The 22,616-nt window shown below is 41.7% G+C and overlaps 2 protein-coding genes across 2 annotated transcripts in view; both read left to right on the top strand.

Annotated features, from left to right (window-relative positions):
• LOC142143319 (uncharacterized) overlaps nt 1-22,616 on the top strand; it is a 55,147-nt gene that overhangs the window by 8,877 nt on the left and 23,654 nt on the right. Inside the window, exons 2-4 of the mRNA XM_075201057.1 lie at nt 21,250-21,399; nt 21,476-21,616; nt 21,839-21,988. Of these exons, the coding sequence (XP_075057158.1) occupies nt 21,250-21,399; nt 21,476-21,616; nt 21,839-21,988 (441 nt within the window). The remainder of the gene's footprint in view (nt 1-21,249; nt 21,400-21,475; nt 21,617-21,838; nt 21,989-22,616) is intronic.
• On the top strand, nt 2,996-4,560 carry LOC142142581 (myb-related transcription factor, partner of profilin-like). The gene is made up of 3 exons (XM_075200463.1): nt 2,996-3,643; nt 4,092-4,162; nt 4,261-4,560. Exons 1-2 carry the CDS (start codon nt 3,082-3,084, stop codon nt 4,103-4,105), a joined length of 576 nt encoding a protein of 191 aa, XP_075056564.1. The 5' UTR covers nt 2,996-3,081; the 3' UTR covers nt 4,106-4,162; nt 4,261-4,560.

Here is a 22,616-nt window from a genome sequence, read left to right as displayed (position 1 = left end):
TATTATCAAATATGTCATTCTCTTTCACACTGAACAAAATAGGGAGAGAATATGCAGCTTCATCCCCCCTCTGCTCATAGTCCCCCCTCCCTTTCTCTACACACTGCAGTCTTTAACACAGACTAGGGGGGGATATTCCATTCTCTATATCTCACTCACACGTAGTAAAACAGAATTATTTTTTTTAAACATATGCACAATGTGTAATTTTTGTCCCATATACATACATCCACAGTACCCAACCCACCTGCCCCCTCTTATATCACAGATTATATGGCTTTAAATTTCAACATCAACAGTACCCGTTACAGAGAAGGTAAGTTTTGTTCGACTTCTGCAACTATTCTTCCTATACATGTTGGTAGCAACTGACCCTTCAGTAAAGCTTGTTTTTAACTCATTTTAATGACAGATTCACAAAATAAATAATGATAGTTACAATATTGAAACCTGTCTAGTTCCTGTAAATTACAATATTACAGACAAAACAAATTACCCTTGTCTTAGCAGTAAGACCCAATCACTGTGTCCAGCGAAAGGGTCACAATACAAAACCAGAAAGAATAAATTAACCTCAGAGGTTTGTACAATGACCAAATTAAAAAAATGTCAGTAAGAATATTTTTTCCCATTTTCCGCCCAAATTTGCTTTAGTGCAGGGGTGTCCAACCTTTTAGCTTCCCTGGGCCACATTGGAAGACGACGAGTTGGTTTGGGCCGCACATAAGATACACTAACAGTAACGATAGCTGATCATCCAAAAAACCATAGAAAACATAGTTAACATATATATATATATATATATATGAGAAGAAAAGTGATATATATATATATATATATATATATATATCACTTTTTTTTCAAATCCCCCTATACTTACCTTTCAATCGCCCTGTTCAAAAAAATCCTCTCTAGTTATTATACTATAATCACTTTTTGTATTGTTTCTATGCAATATCACTAAGGTGCATTTATGCCAGGCATTGTATATCAGGGTGCCCTGACCAGGCCTGCGGTACCTGACATATACATCACTGTGACCCCAAATTGTGACCTGTTTGCTAATTACACCACTATGTTAGTTAAGGGATAACAACTTATAATGGGCCAAAGAGAATAATATATAATGCCCCATTAGTAATAAAAGTAGAAGTATGTAGCAGGGAGATAAGGTCCATGATGCTCCAGGACCAGGTGACTTTTATTCACTGGTCAGCGTCCCTTGAAATAATAAAAAAAATCCCCCTTAACTTACCTTTTAATCAGCTTGTTCTCCTGTCCTCTTCTCTTCTTTTCTCCAATTCTGTGCTGCTGATTGTTCTTCTCGCGCAGGTGTCTCCTCTGTGCTGCGCTCCGCAATGGATGTTGGGCGTGATGATATCACGCCCGACATTCACTGCGAGCACCGTACGGAGGAGGAGACAAGGGAGGGAGCCGGAGAACCAGCTGATGTGACCGCAAGGTAAGTATTTTCTTTTCTTTTTTTTTTGCAGGATTTTTTTTTTCCATTAATAGTGCTGCCCCCTGCCACAACCAAAACTCCTTCTGGGCCACATTAACAGGCGTGCTGGGCCGCATGCGGCCCGCGGGCCGTGGGTTGGACAACCCTGCTTTAGTGGATTAAAGTGACAGCAAATACACATATACATTTCTGTACTAAGATTACTCCACAAACAGGAGATTCCCAATTTGGTCCCTTGTTATTTCTCTATCTTAGTGGGTTATCACCAAACTGCAAATCAGTTATCATTTCATTCATTTCATCACATTCTGTCTCATATTCCAACAACTCAGCTGTTTGCATCCAACATTCTATTTCACCCTCCTTATATTCTTATATTGATTTTGTGTTTTCCATAATGCTCGTAACTTATCTGGGACTAAAACTCTCCCCCACCTCGAAGTCTAAACCGCCCCGCTGAAATAATTTACTCTTACCCTTCAGGGTTGCCTCACCATCTATCATTTTCATAATATCCATGCTCACCTGGGTCCCTTACTGGAAGTAGTACCTGAGTTTCCCATACTTATAGGAGTATGCCCTTCCTGAGATTCAGAAAGACACCCTAATCACACATATACAGAACCTTTCTCTTATCACTTTACTTTATCTTTGCCAAATATCAAATATTGCACCTTCTAAACCTTCACGTGGTATTTTTTTTCCACAATTTACCCACAAATTTTCTTTGATCAATTCATGTTGTACAATCAATAGCCAAAAAGAATGACCCTTTAATATTAAAGGTTTTCTCGAATTTCTACCAGCACAAATACTGTTAACTCTACTTCAGTTGTTAATTTAAATATTATTGTACACTTTTCTTCAACAACAGACATTTAAGCAATTAACAATATGACAAAATATAACAAAATACAAACAATGGGGGGTATTCAATTGTCTGCTTATTCGCGTAATATATCGCGAATAAGCGGAACCGCGGACATCGCAAAAAATCAACTTTCCGGAAATGACGGTATTCAATAGTAATACCTAACCCAGCCCCTTATCGCGTAATATCCTTCTTGTACGATGTTCTTTTTTTTTTTACACTTTTCCCACCGTTCGCGATTTCCTGCCCACATTTCTATGAAAAAAATTTTTTTTTCTGCAAAGTGCCATTTTGCAGAGATTTCGATGCTGGTGGCTGATTCCTGAGACCCTCTGGTTTTGTGAGATTCTGGATTGTTCTTTTTGCAGCTTTATATACATTTTTTCATTATTTTCACATTATTTGCATACATTTTATTGTGCATTACACAGTCCTTTAGTAAGTTATATTTTTACACAGTACTAACACCACACACTACATCAAACACTACACAACACCACACATATTTTATTTCATTGCAGACATCAATATACTGCATACAGAAAAAGTGTGCAATAGTCACAATTAAATAAAAGTTTAGTTACTTTTTATCTCCTAGCATTAGTTTTATTTATTTTAGCTACATAGCAGCTATATATATAGCAGCATATATATATATATATATATATATATATATATATATATATATATATATATATCAGTATGTCTAGGGAGCATAGGGAAAATCTTTCTGAACAGGTACACCAGGATGAAGAAGATATCAGCAGTGGAGAAGAGTGGCAGCATGGAACAGAGGACAGAGATCGAGCACAAGAAAGAAGAAGACAGATTCCTTCAAAAAGTGTCTACCAGACCCTCGCAGCAATCTTCAGTGGCTGAAGAAGAAGATGATGGTGATGATCCTGAGGAAGGTGGTAGTAACATCACCAGAGCACCTCGATTCTCTGAGCAGCAGAACAACATCCTGGTGGACAAGATAGTAACTAACTATGATGTACTTTATGGTAAACGGGCACATGTCACAAGTCACCAGCAGAGGAACCAGATCTGGCGTCAGATCTCTGACACGGTGACTTCTTGTGGGCAAGTTCCAAAATCTGTTGAGCATTGCAGGAAACGTTTCAGGGACTGCAAGCGGATTGTAAAGAAGAAGATGGCTGCGTCCAAGAGGCACGCAAAAGGAACTGGTGGTGGGAAACCTGCAAATATCAGCATGAAACCCTGGGAAGTGAGGCTGTCTGAGGTCCTGGATCCTGTACTCGTGGAAGGTGCTGTGGACACAGAGGAACCTTCAACATGTTTATCTGAAGGTATGTATATATGTTTATATCTATGATGATGTGTTTATTAATTTTTTTTATTTTTTATTATTTTTTTTCAGAAATAGAAGATATAATTGATTCATTTATAAATATGGAGCAACAAGTTTTAAAAGTTTTCAATGTTTGAACATTTTGAAATATTTCATTTTGATGATCACAATGAACCTTACATGTAAAAAGGTATGTATTTGGATATTTTTAAAAGTTCATAAAGATATACATTTTTGTTATATACATATATATACATATATACATATATAGATATATATACACACACATTTATACATATATATGTGTGTGTATATATATATATATATATATATATATAATATATATATATATATATAGGTATATATATATATATATATAGGTATATGTGTATATGAATATGCGTATATGTATGTATTTTTAAAAAAATATATATTTTATTTTGCAGTTGAAAATACATAAAGTTAGTATGAAAACATGCTGGTAATCCTTCAAATAGTGGAAGAATATTTAACAATGGTAAGTGTAATATATATTTGTGTTTACATTAATCTGATTATGTTACATTTTATATTATTAGGTATTATATATAAATTTTTTCTGTTTAAATCCTTCAGATAGAAGATTTTATAATTATCTAATGGTCTATGCTACAAATCATGATGTTATCCCAAAGAAGACAAGAATTTAGTTTAACATATAATTAACCATGGTATGTTATTGATATATAAATGTATATGAAAAATATTTTTATATGCTAATGTTTTTTACAATTGTAAAAAAAATTGTTAAAATTAAAACATATTTTTTTCCTAATTCACAGACGACTGAAGAGGATAGAAGAACTACTGTGAAAAATACAAGAAATTGGAGAAAAGCAAAGACAACAGAAAACTAAAATACTTAATGATATAGAAATTTTATTGCACAAAGAAAATATGTTAATTATTAAAAAAAAAAAAATTTTTTCTTTAAAATATGTGTCTTTCATTATTATAATCTATATAGATTGTTGTACAATATAATAGGAAAAGAAATATTAGTTCAACACATCAAATTGGTTATAAAAAATGTATTAATACATTTTAAAGAGTGATTAACTTTTTTTTGTACAACCAAACAATCATCTCTCTTATAGTTTAGATTTATGTGGTATTTCAACAGTATACATTATATATAACAAAAAAAAATCAATACAAGTGGGTCAATAATCCATGCAGTATTCAAAATCCAGTCGCTGTTTCCGTCTGCAATCCACAGTCAAATGGTTGTGACAGGTAGATTTTGGAGAAAGGAAAAGATAAAAAAAGGTAATTTCAGTGTGAATATGTGTCAGTAGTGATACTTTACATAAGGTTACATTACACAGAACATAGCATAGTGCAGTTTAAAAATGATGACACCCACCTGGCCAAGAAGCTGACTCTTGCAAAGTGTCATGGACTTGGTCTTCAAAATCCAGTCGCTGGTTCCGTCTGCAATCATCCTTTTAAAATCTTAACTAACTGTTATTAACATTAAACTTATTTTAAAATAAAAACATATATATATATATATATATATATATATATATATATATATACCGTATATACTCGAGTATAAGTCGACCCGAATATAAGCCGAGGCACCTAATTTTACCACCAAAAACTGGGAAAACTTATTGACTCGAGTATAAGCCTAGGGTGGGAAATGCAGCAGCTACTGGTAATTTTTTTTTCTTCAAAAGCTCATTTCTGTTTAATTACTGTAATTTCAGTCAGAGTTTTAAACACTCAGGATAATCACAGTCTTAAAAAATGATGTCATAACTCAAACATTTCTATAGGGATTCTCACCAGATCTTTTGTAGGTCTATTAAAGTCCATATTAGAGGACTTTAAATGTTTATGTGCCATTCATTCTCGTTTTACTCACACTCCCAAAAACCAGGCATTCCAAGGATAATTGTGAATGGTCTTGTATGCATTAGTCTATTTATCTTAAATGAACATGCACTACATGTCTTCCATATATTTTAATGGAGATGTGATGGCTTGCAAATAGTCCACACTTTAACCTTTTACTTTACTTTACTGTATATTTGGCACAATATTTTCATGGACCTATTAGCTGCTCTATTTTACAATGTGCACCAACTTAATATAAAGCCACACTGTTTCCTGACCAGCGCAACAAATATACTTTACAAGGAGACAGCGAGACAGCGAGACAGCGAGACAGCGAGAGAGACAGCGAGACAGCGAGCGAGACAGCGAGAGAGACAGCAAAACAGCGAGAGAGCGAGCGAGACAGCCTTTCACTTACCCCGCAGTGCGTTCCACTGACAGGAAGTTCGGCATTTGCGTTCCAAATGCCGAACTTCCTGTCAGTGGAACGCACATGCGTTCCACTGCGGAAGATAGGAGCTCAGGGACCGGACACCAGGTTAGTTCACCCGTGTATAAGCCGAGAAGGCTTTTTCAGCATACAAAAATGTGCTAAAAAACTCGGCTTATACACGAGTATATACGGTATATATATATATGTATATATATATATATATATATATATATATATATATATATATATAAAAAAAAACTTTAACCGAACACTGAACAAGGATTGTTTGAGATATCTCCCACTAATTAATTTGAAGTCCTGAAAAAAAAAAAAAAAAAGATAAAGTATTAGTTATTATTTAAATTATATTTCTAAAAAAAATTATGACATAAGAAAATTCACACTTACATGAAAAAAAATCCAAAATTAAACGCTGGCGCTCACGAGTTCCTGTTTCCCGACCAAATGCTGTGGCTGAAGAAAGGTGTTGATCCTGTAAAACAGCAGGATCTATCTCTACCTCCAAATTATTTGCCAAACAGATATTGTGCAGTATGCTGCAAGCAATAACAATAAGGCAAACTTTTGATGGTGAGTACAGAAGCGCACCGCCGGACCTGTCCAAACATCGGAACCGGCTCTTAAGTAGCCCAAATTACACCTCTGGTGGCTATATGTGCCGCTTGGTACCTTTTTTCAGCATCAGAAATTGGATTGGACACTGGAGTGAGCAACCAGGGCCGGCTCCCATATCCTGCATAACCTAATAAAAATTTTTATTTTTTTTATTACTGTTCTTCTCATTTTAGAAATAATTATTAATAGCGATTACCTTGATATAACTTACCCAGGAGCCATCCAAGAGGAAAATCTCCCTCCTCAAACCTCTTGAACAGTCCTGAATTCTGCAAAATAAAAGAATCATGAGAGGAACCAGGGAAGGCAACACAAACATTTAGGATTTTTTTTCTGGCATCACACACCATCTGCACATTCATGGAATGGAAGTGCTTTCGGTTTCGAAAGCTCTCTTCCATTCTGTGCGGAGGTGTGAGTGCCACATGGGTGCAATCTATTGCACCCAGGACATTTGGCATATGTGCCACACTATAAAAATTGGATTTGACCTTCCGCCATTCTAATTCAGACTGTGGGAATTTAATAAATTCCTTAGTATGTTTTTTCATGGCTTTAAGGACCTGGAACAAACTCCGTGAAAATGTGGGTTGGGAGAAACCCGCAATTACGGACAATGTCGGTTGAAAAGTTCCTGACGCTAAAAAATGCAATGTCCCAAGCAGCTTTGCCAATCCAGGCACAGCATGGTTTGTGGCGACTGTTGGTTCCAAGTCCTCTTTAAGGAGGTCATATAAGCAATAAATTGCATCTGAGGATAGGCGATATAATCTTATCACCTCATCCTCAGGGACCCCATCAAGTAACCGACGTGTGCGGTACAGACGGGGCCGTGGGACCCGACGCCTTGCATCAAGTAATGGAGCCACAGCATTCTCTCCCTCACTTGCAGCCACATGCACAGCAACATTCTCCTCTATTTCAAAAGCATTTCCTTCCTGTCCCCCAACTAGCAAACCAGCATGTGCATAATCATCAATACATGCTGCATACATAAACTGCCAAACAGTTATAGAAAATGGCTCCATTACTAATGCCTTTGTAAATTGTAAAAATTTCTATTTAAATAATAAAATAAAAAAATTAAGTATTAATTAACTATATCAATACTGCTAGATATAAAACTATTAACAGTTTTTGAAAAAAATATAGAAATACAAATCCTTAACTATATCAATACTGCTGGATATAAAACTATTAACAATTTTAGATAAAAATATAATAGAAATACAAATCCAAACAGTTGGCTCAGTCTACAGCTCTGCAAAGTGTTCTCTCAGGTCAGTTAAATGAGAAATGTAACTAATGTTTTAAATTTTAATCCAGTGGACTATACCATTTGCTTTTTTCTAAAGGGGGTGTATTTAAATATCATTTTACAAACTTTTTTATTTTCATGGGATTAAAGTTTTTTTTAATACACAATTATCATTTGAGAGAAGTTTAATAAGTATAATATTAACAAAAAAAGACCCATATTAAAATAAGTTTTGAAACTAAAGAATGCATTAACGCTTTTAAAACACCTTCAATGGTGCGATCGAAAAAATGACTAAACGCGATTTTATTCTACATGCGGTAACGCGATAATTTACAATTGAATAGACTGCCTGCACTTGTTCTATGGGCTTGGTAAGAATTTGCGTATTTCCGACTTAAACGCGTAAAATAAGGGGAATTGAATTGTGTGCACTCTATGCTAACGCTAAAACGCGTAAAATAGTAGCAGTATCGCGAAATCACGGACAATTAAATACCCCCCAATGAATCTTACCTGAACCAGAAGGGTGAGTATTCTTGAACCTTCACATCAAACTGACGAATCTTAGAAGACACAGAAATAACAACGACCTTTTTTAGAGCAGAATAAAACTTCTACCCACCGCGGTTTTGTCGTTCCTAGTTCTGCCTCTCCCCGACTCCTTCACAGTTTTCAGGAAGGTTTTCGAATCTCAGTGGAACCTCCAAATAATGTTAAAGGCAATAGACCTTTTGCCACTTGTAAAATCCCTTCTAATTCAGGTATACAGTGCGCACTGGAGAATTGATATACAGAAAACATAGCGTACCCTCTTGTGGTTACATAGTATAATAATTAACACAATCTTTTTACTTTGTAGTTATGACCTTCAATCAGTTGTACAAAGACATCTGTAAATCTTTCTTACTTAGAGCAGGACAGGCAGCTTATCTTGCTCATCTTTACTGAAAATGAGTTATATCTAAGCTTTTGAAGCAAAACAAGTCGTTAATCTAATTGGAATTCCTTTAGCTATGAAGGTCTGTAGTTAAAGTAGAAGCCAATTAGTTACATATTATTAACTGTTTATATGAAAGCTATATATTGCTTAATTAAAAAGATCATAATTTCTTTTACAATAGTATCCTCATCCTGCACCTACAGCCTGCTCAGTTCCTTTCCTGTACCCTCTGATACTTTCTCTTTCTCACTGCACCCACCAGTGGACTGTGGAGATGGTACAAACGGGCTGCCCGGTTCTCTTTTCCATGCATGTTCATTCTGATTACCCTCCAGAGGGTTGTTATATGCAAGGACATTGGTAAGACGGTTCTTTGTCTTATATTGGGACTGCTATTATACCCGTTTCTGGAACAGAAGGATTAGGTGGCAATAATTGATCTAGAGTGTTTTTATATCGAGGACCTTGGTTTCTCCGTGACACTTGAATAGTGGGATCCGTATTGGAGCATGTGACCTCATTGAATGGGGATATATTTTCTCCCTAATATTAGTGCTACCGGGATTCCTCAGGAGATTTCTTTTAGACCAGGGGGTAAATGTATCAAGCTGAGAGTTTTCCGGTGGGTTTGAAAAGTTGAGATGTTGCCTATAGCAACCAATCAAATTCTAGCTGTCATTTTGTAGAAAGTACTAAATAAATGACAGCTAGAATCCGATTGGTTTTTCAAACCTGACAGAAAAATCTCAGCTTGATACATTTACCCCCAGGTCCCATTAAGATGGTGTTGGATTGAATTGGAGATATTGCTGGAACTTTCTTTTGCTTGTTTGTGCACATTCTTTATGTGTCCTATTTCTAAATACGTGTTTTATATATTGTGTGTGAATTAAATTACTGCTTTTTACCTTAGAGACCCTCTTTTTTGTACTATATTTGTATATAGGATGGATTAATATTACTTTTATTTGAATTAGTGTCCAATCTACACAGCACAGTTGTTTTCTTTCTTGTTCTGTGTTCAGGTTTTGTCTCTGGTAAGTAACAGGCCTGTGAGCTCGCTGCAGAGTGAGTGGTCATCATCATCATCATCAACATTTATTTATATAGCGCCAGCAAATTCTAAAGCGCTTTACAATTGGGAACAAACATTGATAAGACAATACTGGGTAATACATACAGACAGAGAGGTAAGAGAACCCTGCTCACAATCTATAGGACAATGGGAGTCTGAAACACAAGGGCATGTGCTACATCATATTGCACAATGGACCAGCTAGAACGCAAAGGTAAAAGTACTGAGTGGGCTGTGTGTGTTGCAGTGTTGGTCAGAGGGTTGTTGTCTTGTGTTAACAGTGTAGAGGATGGTAATAGGGTAACCTAGGGAGATTAAGATGGTGGTTGAGGAATATCATAAAAAATCCTGTAACCGAGAATGGGAGGATGTGATGAGAGTGGAAGAGAGACGTAGATCTTGGGCAGAACGGAGGTGTCGAGTTGGGAGATAGTTTGAGACAAGTTAGGAAATGTATGTCGGTGCAATTTTGTTGATGGCCTTGTATGTTAGTAGAAGAATTTTATATTGGATTTGTTGAAATACAGGCAGCCAATATAGAGACTGACAGAGTGGCTCAGCAGAGGAAGAACGGTTTGCAAGGAAAATCAATCTAGCCGCTGCGTGCAAAATAGATTGTAGGGGTTCAAGTCTGACTTTGGGAAGACCAGTAAGGAGGGAATTGCAATAGTCGATGCGGGAGATGATGAGTGCATGAATTAATGTTTTTGCGGTGTCTTGTGTCAGATATGTGCGTATTCTGTAAATGTTCTTTAGGTGTATGTAACATGATTTATATATAGAGTTGATGTGGGAAATAAACGACAGTTGTGAATCAAGGATTACACCTAGGCAACGAGCTTGTGGGGTTGGATTTATGGTCATGTTATCAACAGAAATAGAAATGTCAGGCAGGAAGCTTCTGTTTTTGGGTGGGAATATTATTAATTTTTTGAAAGATTAAGTTTGAGTTGGTGAGAAGACATCCAAGATGAAAGGGCAGAAAGACAGTCGAGACAACACAGATGGTGAAAGATCAGGAGAGGATAGATAAATTTGTGTATCATCCGCATAGAGATGATACTGAAATCCAAAGGAGCTTATTAGTTTTCCAAGAGAAGTGGTATAGATAGAGAATAGCAGAGGACCTAGGACTGAGCCTTGTGGTACTCCAACTGATAAAGGAAGCGGAGCAGAGGTGGATCCATAGAAATAACCACTGAAAGAGCGATTAGATAGGTAGGATGAGAACCAGGATAGGACAGTGCCTTCAAGACCTAGGGATTGTAGCGTTTGTATGAGGAGAGAGTTGTGAGGATCCTGTGCACTGATGGTAGTTGGATGATATGGGGCAGGAGGATTCAGAAGAGATTTAAATGTGTTAAAGATGCGTTTGGGGTTAGAAGCCTGAGCATAGATGAGTGATTGGAAGTAGGTTTGTTAAGCAGTGTCCAGAGCATTTCTATAGGAGTGGTAGATATCAGTATATGTGATGAAATCATTAGAGGTACAAGATTTACGCCAGTGACGTTCTGACACTTGGTAGAACTATGAACGTGCACTGTGGGGAGAGAAGTAGTCCAACCCCCCCTCCTTGTCTGCCTCCTGGTCTGGGGGTGTGGGTGAAATGGAGAGCACCATGTGAAAGGGCTGCAGGTGAGGCAGTGTCTGATTGCGTGAGCCATGTTTCTGTTATTGCTAGAAGGTTGAGCTTTACGAGAAAGTTTTTGTAGAGTTCATGTTACTGTAGTGTACCACGGTTGGTTGCTGGAACCACTTGATCCAGGGCAGTTACTAGGGTTCGATGAAAATGGGGTACTGCCCGATCAGGGGAGGAGAATGTAGAAATTGGGAAGAGAAGGTGTTGAAGAGAGGTGGAAAACTGTTGAAAATCAATAGAGTTGAAATTCCTGCGGTTGGGAGGAGGCTTGGAAGACTTTGACACTAGGGAGAGTAAAGAACTGGGGGTGAGCGAGTAGCTAATAAGGTGATGATCCGAGAGGGGGAAAGGAGTGTTAAGGAATGAGAAACTGAGCATAGTCTAGAGAAAACAAGATCAAGACAGTGGCCATCCTGATGAGTAGCAGATTCAATCCACTGGGAGAGGTCAAGTGAGGATGTTAGAGAGATTAGTTTGGAAGCAGCATTGGAACGTGGATTAGATATAGGGATGTTGAAATCACCCAAGATGATGGTGGGGTGTCAGTAGATAAGAAGTGAGGGAGCCATGCAGAGAAGTGTTCAAGAAATTGTTGGTATGGACCAGGGGGGCGATAGATGACAGCAACACACATAGAGAATGGGTTAAAAATCCTAACAGCATGTACTTCAAAAGATGTGAACGTGAGTGATGGGACACTTTGTAGAACTGTGAACGTGCACTGTGGGGAAAGAAGTAGTCCAACCCCCCCTCCTTGTCTGCCTCCTGGTCTGGGGGTGTGGGTGAAATGGAGAGCACCATGTGAAAGGGCTGCAGGTGAGGCAGTGTCCGATTGCGTGAGCCATGTTTCTGTTATTGCTAGAAGGTTTAGGTTGTTTGAGAGGAAGAGATCATGAATGGAGGTAAGTTTGTTACAAAGAGAGCGTGCATTCCAAAGGGCACATCTAAAGGACTTTGGAAGAGAGGGGAAACAGGTGATGCGTTTGAGGTTTGCTGGATTTCTGTAGTGTTCAGATATATGCGTGTGGGAGAATTGAGGGGGACCTGGATTACGTGATATATCACCAGCTAATAGAAGCAGGGAGGAAGAAAGGTAGGAAAGATGATTGTAAGATGTGTGTTTTTTTAGTTTCTGGCGGCAGGGTGAGGCTGTTAAAGTTATTGAATTTAAATAGGAAAACAGTTCATGAGTGTTCACTAGAGATGAGTGAAGTAATGAAGGGGCAATGTGGACAGAGGTGTGTGTTGCAGGATGGGTGAGGGATGATATAGTCCTGAAGATAATGCCATGAAAAGAGAGAAAGAAAAATATCTTGGCAAGCATTGGGATTTATGAGTCAAATAGCAAAAATGAGGGAATTAAGGAATTACCTAATTGCAATGTCCTGTGTAATCAGATAAGTAGTGCAGAGCTAGGCTGCAGCAAATGTAGTGTATTCCTGGATGTCTGGATAGTATAGAGTAATGATGTGGGAGCCATGTGGGGGAATGGGTGGAAGTGTTCAATGGAGAATAATAAAGAGCAGGTGATTGAATAGCTGAGTTTTTGCAGAGTCATGAGAGAGGAGAGTGGTTCAAATTCAGTATCATTTCTTCCTACTTGTGATGGCAGACAAAGCATTAAGTAGAATTGAAAGCACAGTGATGAGATAGGGGACTGAAATAACTGTAGCATGGGTAGGGAGTGGTTGAGCAAGTAGTACAGCTATGTTGTTCATTATGTTCATATATTTCTACTCAATTGAATATTTTTTTATAAAAGTTCTTGGTTGATTTATTTATTTATTTATATCACCTCTCCTTCATTTTCTGATTATACCGGGTATAGGAAGCAATTGTTCTCGCGCTTGTATAGTTTCTCCTACTAGCACACACATGTTCTGTGCTTTTCATGTGTTCACTGATAAAATAAGTCGTTTATAAGTAATGACTGCAGGACACTAAGGGGCTGATTCATCAAGGTATGTATTCTGAGCGCAGCCCGCGTTCAGTGTTACACGCACGTATTTAGGTTTTGTTTCCACCCGGATTCATCAAGGCGCGGATCTTAGGATACGTGCGCTGTTGTATGTCTGCTGGGCTCTACTACATGGGACGCTGCAGGATATATCCCATACTGCTGAGGATTATAAATGAGCAAAAGAGCGCATAGGGAAATAAAAAAAAAAGTTGAATTAATGTCACCTGTTAATAATAAAGGCGTTAACATTAAAACGGTTAAAATAAAGTAATATTATTTTTTTTATTTTTTTTTCTATGAAAAATATTTATTAGGATGTTGTTAATTTCTACTGAGCATAAAATACATTTTTACACTTGCTCGTGATTGCAAACACATGTTATAGCATGTATACCCAGTCGTATCACTAGTGATCAGGACTTAGACTAGCGCTGTAGCTGGAGCAAGAGATATGGCAGAAAAACAAGTAACTCTGAGATGCTCAGAGCTGGTCTTGGACATGGCCACGTGCGCTTGAGTTTGGAACGCCCCTAATGTACATTGACTCAGGCGAAATGCCCCTTCCCCACCCCATTCACTCACCGAAGTCGCCATCTGTAGTAAGTGTCCTACAAGGCCGTATCTCCCGGTGATTTTTCGTACGATATACACAAAATCGGCACATACCTGCCTTTATGAATCAGGCTCTAGACGTCTGTCTGTTCCTGTGACGACGTCTCTCTGTGTCTTTGTAGAGAGAGGTTACAATTTGTACTGTGTAAATAGGATAGTACTTTAATTATTAGACGTTTGAAGGAGTGGAAAGAACTTATAATTATATAAATCACAGTTTAAATTTTATTTTATGAAAATACGATAAATGGATTTTGTATATCCCTGCCCCCTGATTAGAAACAGTTCATCTTTTATGTATGAATTAGGTTATGAATATTAATTGAGAAATAATGAATTGTCACATATATAAACACAATCACACAAGATGTAATTTATGTAATAAGATTTATGTGTTTTTTTTTTATGCAATGAATTGTAAGTATGATGCGATTAGCTGGACATGTTATAAGAACGAAGCCGGGTTTAAACCTCCCACAGGCCTTGACAAAGACTCCAGTGAATGGGTCGAAACGCGTTGGAATGACTGGGATCATAGGCAAACCACCCGTCTGGATAGATATTGTATGCCAGCTGTTCATCCCAGGACCTTGATTCTCATCTAGTCACTGACATACTCAATAGACTTGGGCAGGAGTGAATTTGCTTCTACTCTAAAATAATTCATTCATTCATTTACTATGCATTCCATTTTTAGTGGGAGTGCGGCTTTGTATTATGGCTATTAAAGGGTATTTCTAAGGGTAATATGCTATATTTGGTCCCTTTGTTTATTTTGCATATATACTGACTATCGGTAAGTAAAAGAACCACAAGAAAATAGCTTTTTGATTAAAGGAAGCGACTACAGCTGAACTTATTTCAGTCTCCTTGAAACGAATCGCTCTGCTTGTATGAAGTAAGGACAATGACGAGAGGGGCTATTGTAAGGAACAGAAAGCACAACACATGGTGGTAATAGTAAACTCACCTTACCAATATATATTGATAGGAGGATATTTTATGGTGCACAATCCCATAATTTACAAAAAATATTACAGTAAATTAGCTCTTTTTTTCATTTCTTTTTTCATACATGTGACATCTTTTGGGGCCTTTCTGAAGAAAATTATCTGGAAAAGAACAATAACAAATACAGACTAAAGACTCTGTTTGATGCGTTGAATAGCCGTCCAATCTGTGCTATATGTGTTTTATAGGTTTTTGAGTGTTTGCGCTTTGATTCTACATCTATATTGCTATGTACATGTTCTGTGCTAGCTGGTGCCATTCATATGTGTAGTCACACACTGTCAGTCGGTGCTTACACCTGTCCTGTAGCTGGTGCAAATGAGACGTATTTATGAGGAGCCCGGAGCTTGGATCAGCCTCTTCTGCATTGGCACACCCTCAGCACGCCCCTAATGGACATGGCCTAAGTTTGTCCACCCCTCCCTCCCTCCCACATTCCGTCCTTCAAGTCACAAGCATTAGTAAGTGTCCTTTGCATTAAGAGATGAATTGAATGTAATTGCACAGACCTTCTGTGGATGTAGATGTAAATCCTTCTATCTCTTCATGTAATCCCAGACAGACTCGATGATGTTGAGATTAGGACTCTGTAGGGGCCATATCATCACTCCCAGGACTCCTTGTTGTTTATGCTAAAGATAGTTCTTAATGACATTGGCTGTATATTTGGGGTCATTGTCGAGCTGCAGAATAAAGTTGGAGCCACTCAGACACCTCCCTGGTATTGCATGATGGATAAGTACCTGCCTGTGTCTCTCAGCATTGAGGACACCTTTAATCCTGACCAAATCCCCAACTCTATTTGCTGAAATGCAGACCCAAACTTGCAAAGAAACTCCACCATGCTTCACCGTTGCCTACAGACACTCATTATTGTGCCGCTCTCCAGCCCTTCGGCAAACAAACTGCCTTCTGTTACAGCCAAATATTTCAAATTTATTTTGACTCCTCAGTCCAGAGCACCTGTTGCCATTGTTGTGCACCGCAGTTCCTATGTTTTCGTAGATTGTTGAGTCGCTTGGCCTTGATTCCAATGCGAAGGTATGGCTTTTTGGCCGCACTTCTTTCATGGAGACCACATCTGGCTAGACTTCTCCGAACAGTAAACAGGGGTACCTGGGTCACACTGGTTTTTGTCCAGTTCTGAGCTGATGGCACTGCTGGACATCTTATGATTTTGAAGGGAAATAAACATTATGTGTCTGTCATCTGATGCACAAGTTTCCTTGGCCGACCACTGTGTCTATGGTCCTCAACGTTGCCTGTTACTTTGTGCTTCTTCAAAAGAGCTTGAACAGCACATCTTCAGTCTGCTTTGAAATCTTTGCCTGGGAGAGACCTTGCTCATGCAGTATAACTACCTTGTGTCTTGTTGCTGTGCTCAGTCTTGCCATGGTCTATGACGTGTGACATAAAGCTGTCTTCAACAACCTCACTTTTGCAACAGACTTTGGCTGTGCTTCACCCAGTTTTAAGCCTCCTACACAACTGTTTCTGATTCAGTTAATGACTGTGTTCCAACCAACATATGAAAATGATCATTATCATCTGTTTGCTGTGATTGGTTAATTATACACCTGACTATAATCCTACAAAATCCCTGACTTTGTCCTAGAGGAATTGATGCTGTTTTGATGGCAACGGGTTGTCACACCAAATATTGATTTGATTTAGATTTCTCTTCTGTTCATTCACTTTGCATTTTGCTAATTTATATAAATAACCCATTAACACTCCTATTTTTGAAATCATTCTTCATTTGCAGCATTTTTTTTCACACCTGCCTAAAACTTTTTAACAGTATTGTATATTACTTGAATTAATCCAAATTCCATTTGATTTATAACATTGTTTATTATGCAAAATGAATCCACAATGCTTACGCTACAAATCATTTACAAAAATGACACTTCTATAGAAAATATAAAAATGACATGTGAAGGGTGAGCTTTCTGCCTCCTGCAAGAGCATGAATTCCCTGCAACATTCAATATGATATTGACTCCCCAAAGCGAACATCTTTTAGCTTTAAAGGTTATTTTAAGCATGTTCCAGGAGCCCCCAGCCCCCCTTCCAATGGGTTGTCTCCAATGGTAGGCGAGCAGAATGCACACTTATGCACTGTTAAGATTCCTAGCATCAACTCCAGAGAGATGATAGTGTAAAAATAAGGTGTCTTTATAAGGCAGAGATTCACAGTCAAAGAATGGTGCAGTAAATGATAAACGACAACACAGCTCAAGGCAGCAGATACAACAGCAGGACTGGCAATTATAGCTTGAATAACTCAGGAAGTCGTAGAGTCACTACAGAGTAGCCTGATACCAGACCTAGCTCAGAGGCTGGAGAAGCAGAGATAGCTGAAGACACAGGATGCACCACAGTGTCAGGATACGTGGTAGACTCAGGAGGCACAAGGCACTGGAAGAACCATGGATGGCAGGATACCTGGTTTACTCAGGAGGAATGAGGTACTGGATGAGTCACAGATGGCAAGATAGCAGGTTTATTCAGGAGGCATGATGCACGAGGTACTGGATGAACCACGGTAGTCAGGGATCAAGGTTTTGCCAGGAGGCACGAGGCACTGGATCAATCCACGGGTGTCAGAATAGAGGGGATGCAAACAAGCCAAAGACTCAAAAGCCAGGAGAGCCACAAAGGTACAAGGGAATGAGCTGGAGCATATTCAACAACAGAGTCATAGTCTGGTTCAGAAGATAAGCCACAAAACCGAGAAACAAACTGGAACAGGACACAGGATACTCTTAAGAATCAGCAGCAGCAGGCAAGACAACAATGAACTGACACAATTTGGTGGGTAAGGCAGTGAAACAGGTGTGGGTGCTTATTAGGAAAGGAGGTAACTCCTACTAGTGTAATGGAAAGTACAATGGTGAGACAGCAACACCACTGGTGGTATGCAGGTAATACAAGTCAGATTCACATAGTGGCAAAGTTCAAACATTGTTCTTAGCATACAGGAACTGCAGGAGGTAAGCTATGCAAGATGCTGTAGTGCAGACGGCGGCAGGTCATGAAATACATGTAAAGAATATATGTGGATGTGGCTGGAATCCCCACATACTTCCATCACACATACTATACAGGAGGTTTAACCACGAACTATGACGGGGATCTGGAAATCAGGAGACGGGCGTGTATTGTCCAATGCTCTAGGTCAGTGGTTCCCAAACTTTTGCAGTTCGCGGCACCCTTAAAGTCTCCAAATTTTTTCAAAGCACCACTCCAAAATAATTATTGAGCAGTCCTGTTTTAGAAGTAATAAGTATTTAGGTCAGGACAGAAATACTTATTTAGTTGTATGCAAAAATGCCCCCTCTGCATCCAGACACTCTGCCCTCTCTCACACTGCCCCCTCTGTCACGCTGTCCCCCCTCCTCTGCTCTGTCATGCTGTCCCCCCTCCTCTGCTCTCTCTCACAATGTCCTCCTCTGCCCCTCTGTACCCCTCCTCTGTCCCTCTGTACCCCTCCTCTGTCCCGCTGTCCCCCTCCTCTGCTCTCTGTCCCCCTCCTCTGCTCTCTGTCCCCATCCTCTGCTCTCTGTCCCCCTCCTCTGCTCTCTGTCCCCCTCCTCTGCTCTCTGTCCCCATCCTCTGCTCTCTGTCCCCATCCTCTGCCCCGCTGTCACCATCCTCTGCTCTCCTCCTCTGCCCCGCTGTCACCATCCTCTGCTCTCCTCCTCTGTCCCACTGTCACCATCCTCTGCTCTCCTCCTCTGCCCCGCTGTCACCATCCTCTGCCCTGCTGTCACCATCCTCTGCTCTCCTCCTCTGCCCCGCTGTCACCATCCTCTGCTCTCCTCCTCTGCCCCGCTGTCACCATCCTCTGCTCTCCTCCTCTGCCCCGCTGTCACCATCCTCTGCTCTCCTCCTCTGCCCCGCTGTCACCATCCTCTGCTCTCCTCCTCTGCCCCGCTGTCACCATCCTCTGCCCCCTGTCACCATCCTCTGCTCTCCTCCTCTGCCCCGCTGTCACCATCCTCTGCTCTCCTCCTCTGCCCCGCTGTCACCATCCTCTGCTCTCCTCCTCTGCCCCGCTGTCACCATCCTCTGCTCTCCTCCTCTGCCCCGCTGTCACCATCCTCTGCCCCCTGTCACCATCCTCTGCTCTCCTCCTCTGCCCCCTGTCACCATCCTCTGCTCTCCTCCTCTGCCCCGCTGTCACCATCCTCTGCTCTCCTCCTCTGCCCCGCTGACACCATCCTCTGCTCTCCTCCTCTGCCCCCTGTCACCATCCTCTGCTCTCCTCCTCTGCCCCGCTGTCACCATCCTCTGCCCCACTGTCACCATCCTCTGCTCTCCTCCTCTGCCCCGCTGTCACCATCCTCTGCACTCCTCCTCTGCCCCGCTGTCACCATCCTCTGCTCTCCTCCTCTGCCCCGCTGTCACCATCCTCTGCTCTCCTCCTCTGCCCCCTGTCACCATCCTCTGCCCCCTGTCACCATCCTCTGCCCCGCTGTCACCATCCTCTGCTCTCCTCCTCTGCCCCGCTGTCACCATCCTCTGCCCCCTGTCACCATCCTCTGCCCCGCTGTCACCATCCTCTGCTCTCCTCCTCTGCCCCCTGTCTCCATCCTATGCTCTCCTCCTCTGCTCCGCTGTCACCATCCTCTGCCCCGCTGTCACCATCCTCTGCTCTCCTCCTCTGCCCCGCTGTCACCATCCTCTGCCCCCTGTCACCATCCTCTGCTCTCCTCCTCTGCCCCCTGTCACCATCCTCTGCTCTCCTCCTCTGCCCCGCTGTCACCATCCTCTGCTCTCCTCCTCTGCCCCGCTGTCACCATCCTCTGCTCTCCTCCTCTGCCCTGCTGTCACCATCCTCTGCTCTCCTCCTCTGCCCCGCTGACACCATCCTCTGCTCTCCTCCTCTGCCCCCTGTCACCATCCTCTGCTCTCCTCCTCTGCCCCGCTGTCACCATCCTCTGCCCCACTGTCACCATCCTCTGCTCTCCTCCTCTGCCCCGCTGTCACCATCCTCTGCACTCCTCCTCTGCCCCGCTGTCACCATCCTCTGCTCTCCTCCTCTGCCCCGCTGTCACCATCCTCTGCTCTCCTCCTCTGCCCCCTGTCACCATCCTCTGCCCCCTGTCACCATCCTCTGCCCCGCTGTCACCATCCTCTGCTCTCCTCCTCTGCCCCCTGTCACCATCCTCTGCTCTCCTCCTCTGCCCCGCTGTCACCATCCTCTGCCCCCTGTCACCATCCTCTGCCCCGCTGTCACCATCCTCTGCTCTCCTCCTCTGCCCCCTGTCACCATCCTATGCTCTCCTCCTCTGCTCCGCTGTCACCATCCTCTGCCCCGCTGTCACCATCCTCTGCTCTCCTCCTCTGCCCCCTGTCACCATCCTCTGCCCCGCTGTCACCATCCTCTGCTCTCCTCCTCTGCCCCCTGTCACTTTCCTCTGCTCTCCTCTGCCCAAGCTGTCACCATCCTCTGCTCTCCTTCTCTGCCCCGCTGTCACCATCCTCTGCTCTCCTCCTCTGCCCCACTGTCACCATCCTCTGCTCTCCTCCTCTGCCCCCTGTCACCATCCTCTGCCCCGCTGTCACCATCCTCTGCTCTCCTCCTCTGCCACGATCCCTCTCACTCTGCCCCGCGCCAGGCGCCAGCCATAAAAAAAAGCAAAGCACAGAAACTTACCAATCCGACGGGCACCGGGACGCAGCAGCCTCCTCTCTACCGCAGCTTGTTACTGACGTCGATATTCAGTGACAGCTGCGGGAGAGAGGAGGCTCCTGGGTCCCGGCGCCCGACGGATTGGTAAGTTTCTGTGCTTTTATTTTTTTTTATGCCTGGCCCGCGGCACCCCAGTGACAGCGCCGCGGCACCCCTGGGAGCCGCGGCGCACAGTTTGGGAACCGCCGCTCTAGGTGCTTCAGATAGTGCTCTTATGCACATAAAGAACCATTGTGATGTGGGTGGATCTCCCTCATACTTTCTTCATGCACATTATGCTGAAAATGTTTAAACATTAAATGAAAGTGCCCACTGTATTATGGCGCAGTTCGGTTATGTATATTAACGTAACACACGTATCTAAGTAAAAGTTTAAAAAAGTGTAGAAATCCCAGTGTTCTAGAGTGAAGGGGGAAGGCATCAGAGATACTAATTTTTCCTCATATTTGTAGATTTGAGTCATGTGTGTCCTCCGTTCAATCCGGCCTCCTGTGAATATGCCAGACCTGGACCTGCCGAGTGTCAGAATGACAAGCAGTGTCCCAGCTCCACGAAATGTTGCTGCTCCAACTGTGGCTGGAAATGTGTGGCCCCTGTGGAAGGTAATAAAGAGGATCCGGTGTGTCTGGTGTCCTGCTGGCCGAGCACTGAACGTCATTCTCCGACCTCTCTCTGCAGACAGACCTGGCCGCTGCCCCCCTATAAAAGCCAAGTGTACAGAGCCTCTTCCAGACCCGAAGTGTGACTGTGACAGTCAGTGCCCCGGTGTACAGAAGTGCTGTAAGATCTGTGGGAACAGCTGCTGGGACCCTGTACCAGGTATCACAGATACATGTTATTAGTGTGTGTATTAAAAGTCCCTCGGACATATCAGTCCATGGGGTATAGTACAGTCTCTCCATGTGCTGAGAAATACCCATCCGAGACCGTGTCACCCTACGCTTTCCTGTTGTGTCCAGATTCTTCTTCTCCGCTCTTTATTGGCTTGTTAAAAATAATTCCCTGTCTAGTTTCTTACACAGAACTTCTCTCTCGGTGCAGAACCAGAGGGTGTTTGCCCCAGTAGTGATGGGAAAGAGTTGGACCCTCTGCAGTGTCCGTCCGTCCAGTGCAGACGGGATTCAGACTGTGAAGCCTCTGAGAAATGCTGCGTTTCTGGAGGTCAACAGAAGTGTGTGACCCCAGTCCGAGGTAAGAGAGCTGGGTGGTCTTTGTGTACATCACGGTCTATGTGGGGAAATTAAGCACTGGTTGATATACTAGAGTCCCCGGCTATCGACTATGTCGGATCCTAGTGACATTGTACCAGGAACGTTCCACTCTGACTGCGTTTATGATGAACGAACACAGCAACTTTCCTACTGAATGCAGAAATTAGATTTCATTTTGCAGGAAGGGATTATATAAATGGGTGGATGAGACACATTTAAAGGGACATCACGGCTCTGCTGGAGGGCGCACAGTCTTTTCCTTCCCACAAGTTCTTTACCACCTCTAGTTCCTGGAGATCAGATCTCTCTGAACTCATTAAAAGATGCATTTTGCTACTTGTTATGACAATATCACTTGAAATAATAAAACATCAAATCTATAAGCTGCCCCTTTTCCAAGGAATGAAATATGTTCCAGAGTACTCAGTTTCCGCAAGGTCTTAACTCGTGGTAGTAAGGGTTTATTGTCTAGATATTACTGGGTTATGTGGAGAGATCACTGTAGGAGACAGACGGTGACTTAGCAATCCCTGCAGTCTGGGCAGGCAGAGATCAAAAGCAAGTCAGGAATTCCGAACAAGGTCATGGGGGTGTCAATGGCAAGTCTG

This window comes from Mixophyes fleayi, chromosome 3 (genome assembly GCF_038048845.1).
Source record: "Mixophyes fleayi isolate aMixFle1 chromosome 3, aMixFle1.hap1, whole genome shotgun sequence".
Lineage (NCBI taxonomy): Eukaryota > Metazoa > Chordata > Amphibia > Anura > Limnodynastidae > Mixophyes > Mixophyes fleayi.
Note: the sequence above shows the minus strand (reverse complement) of the source record. Positions and strands in the feature narration are given on the sequence as shown.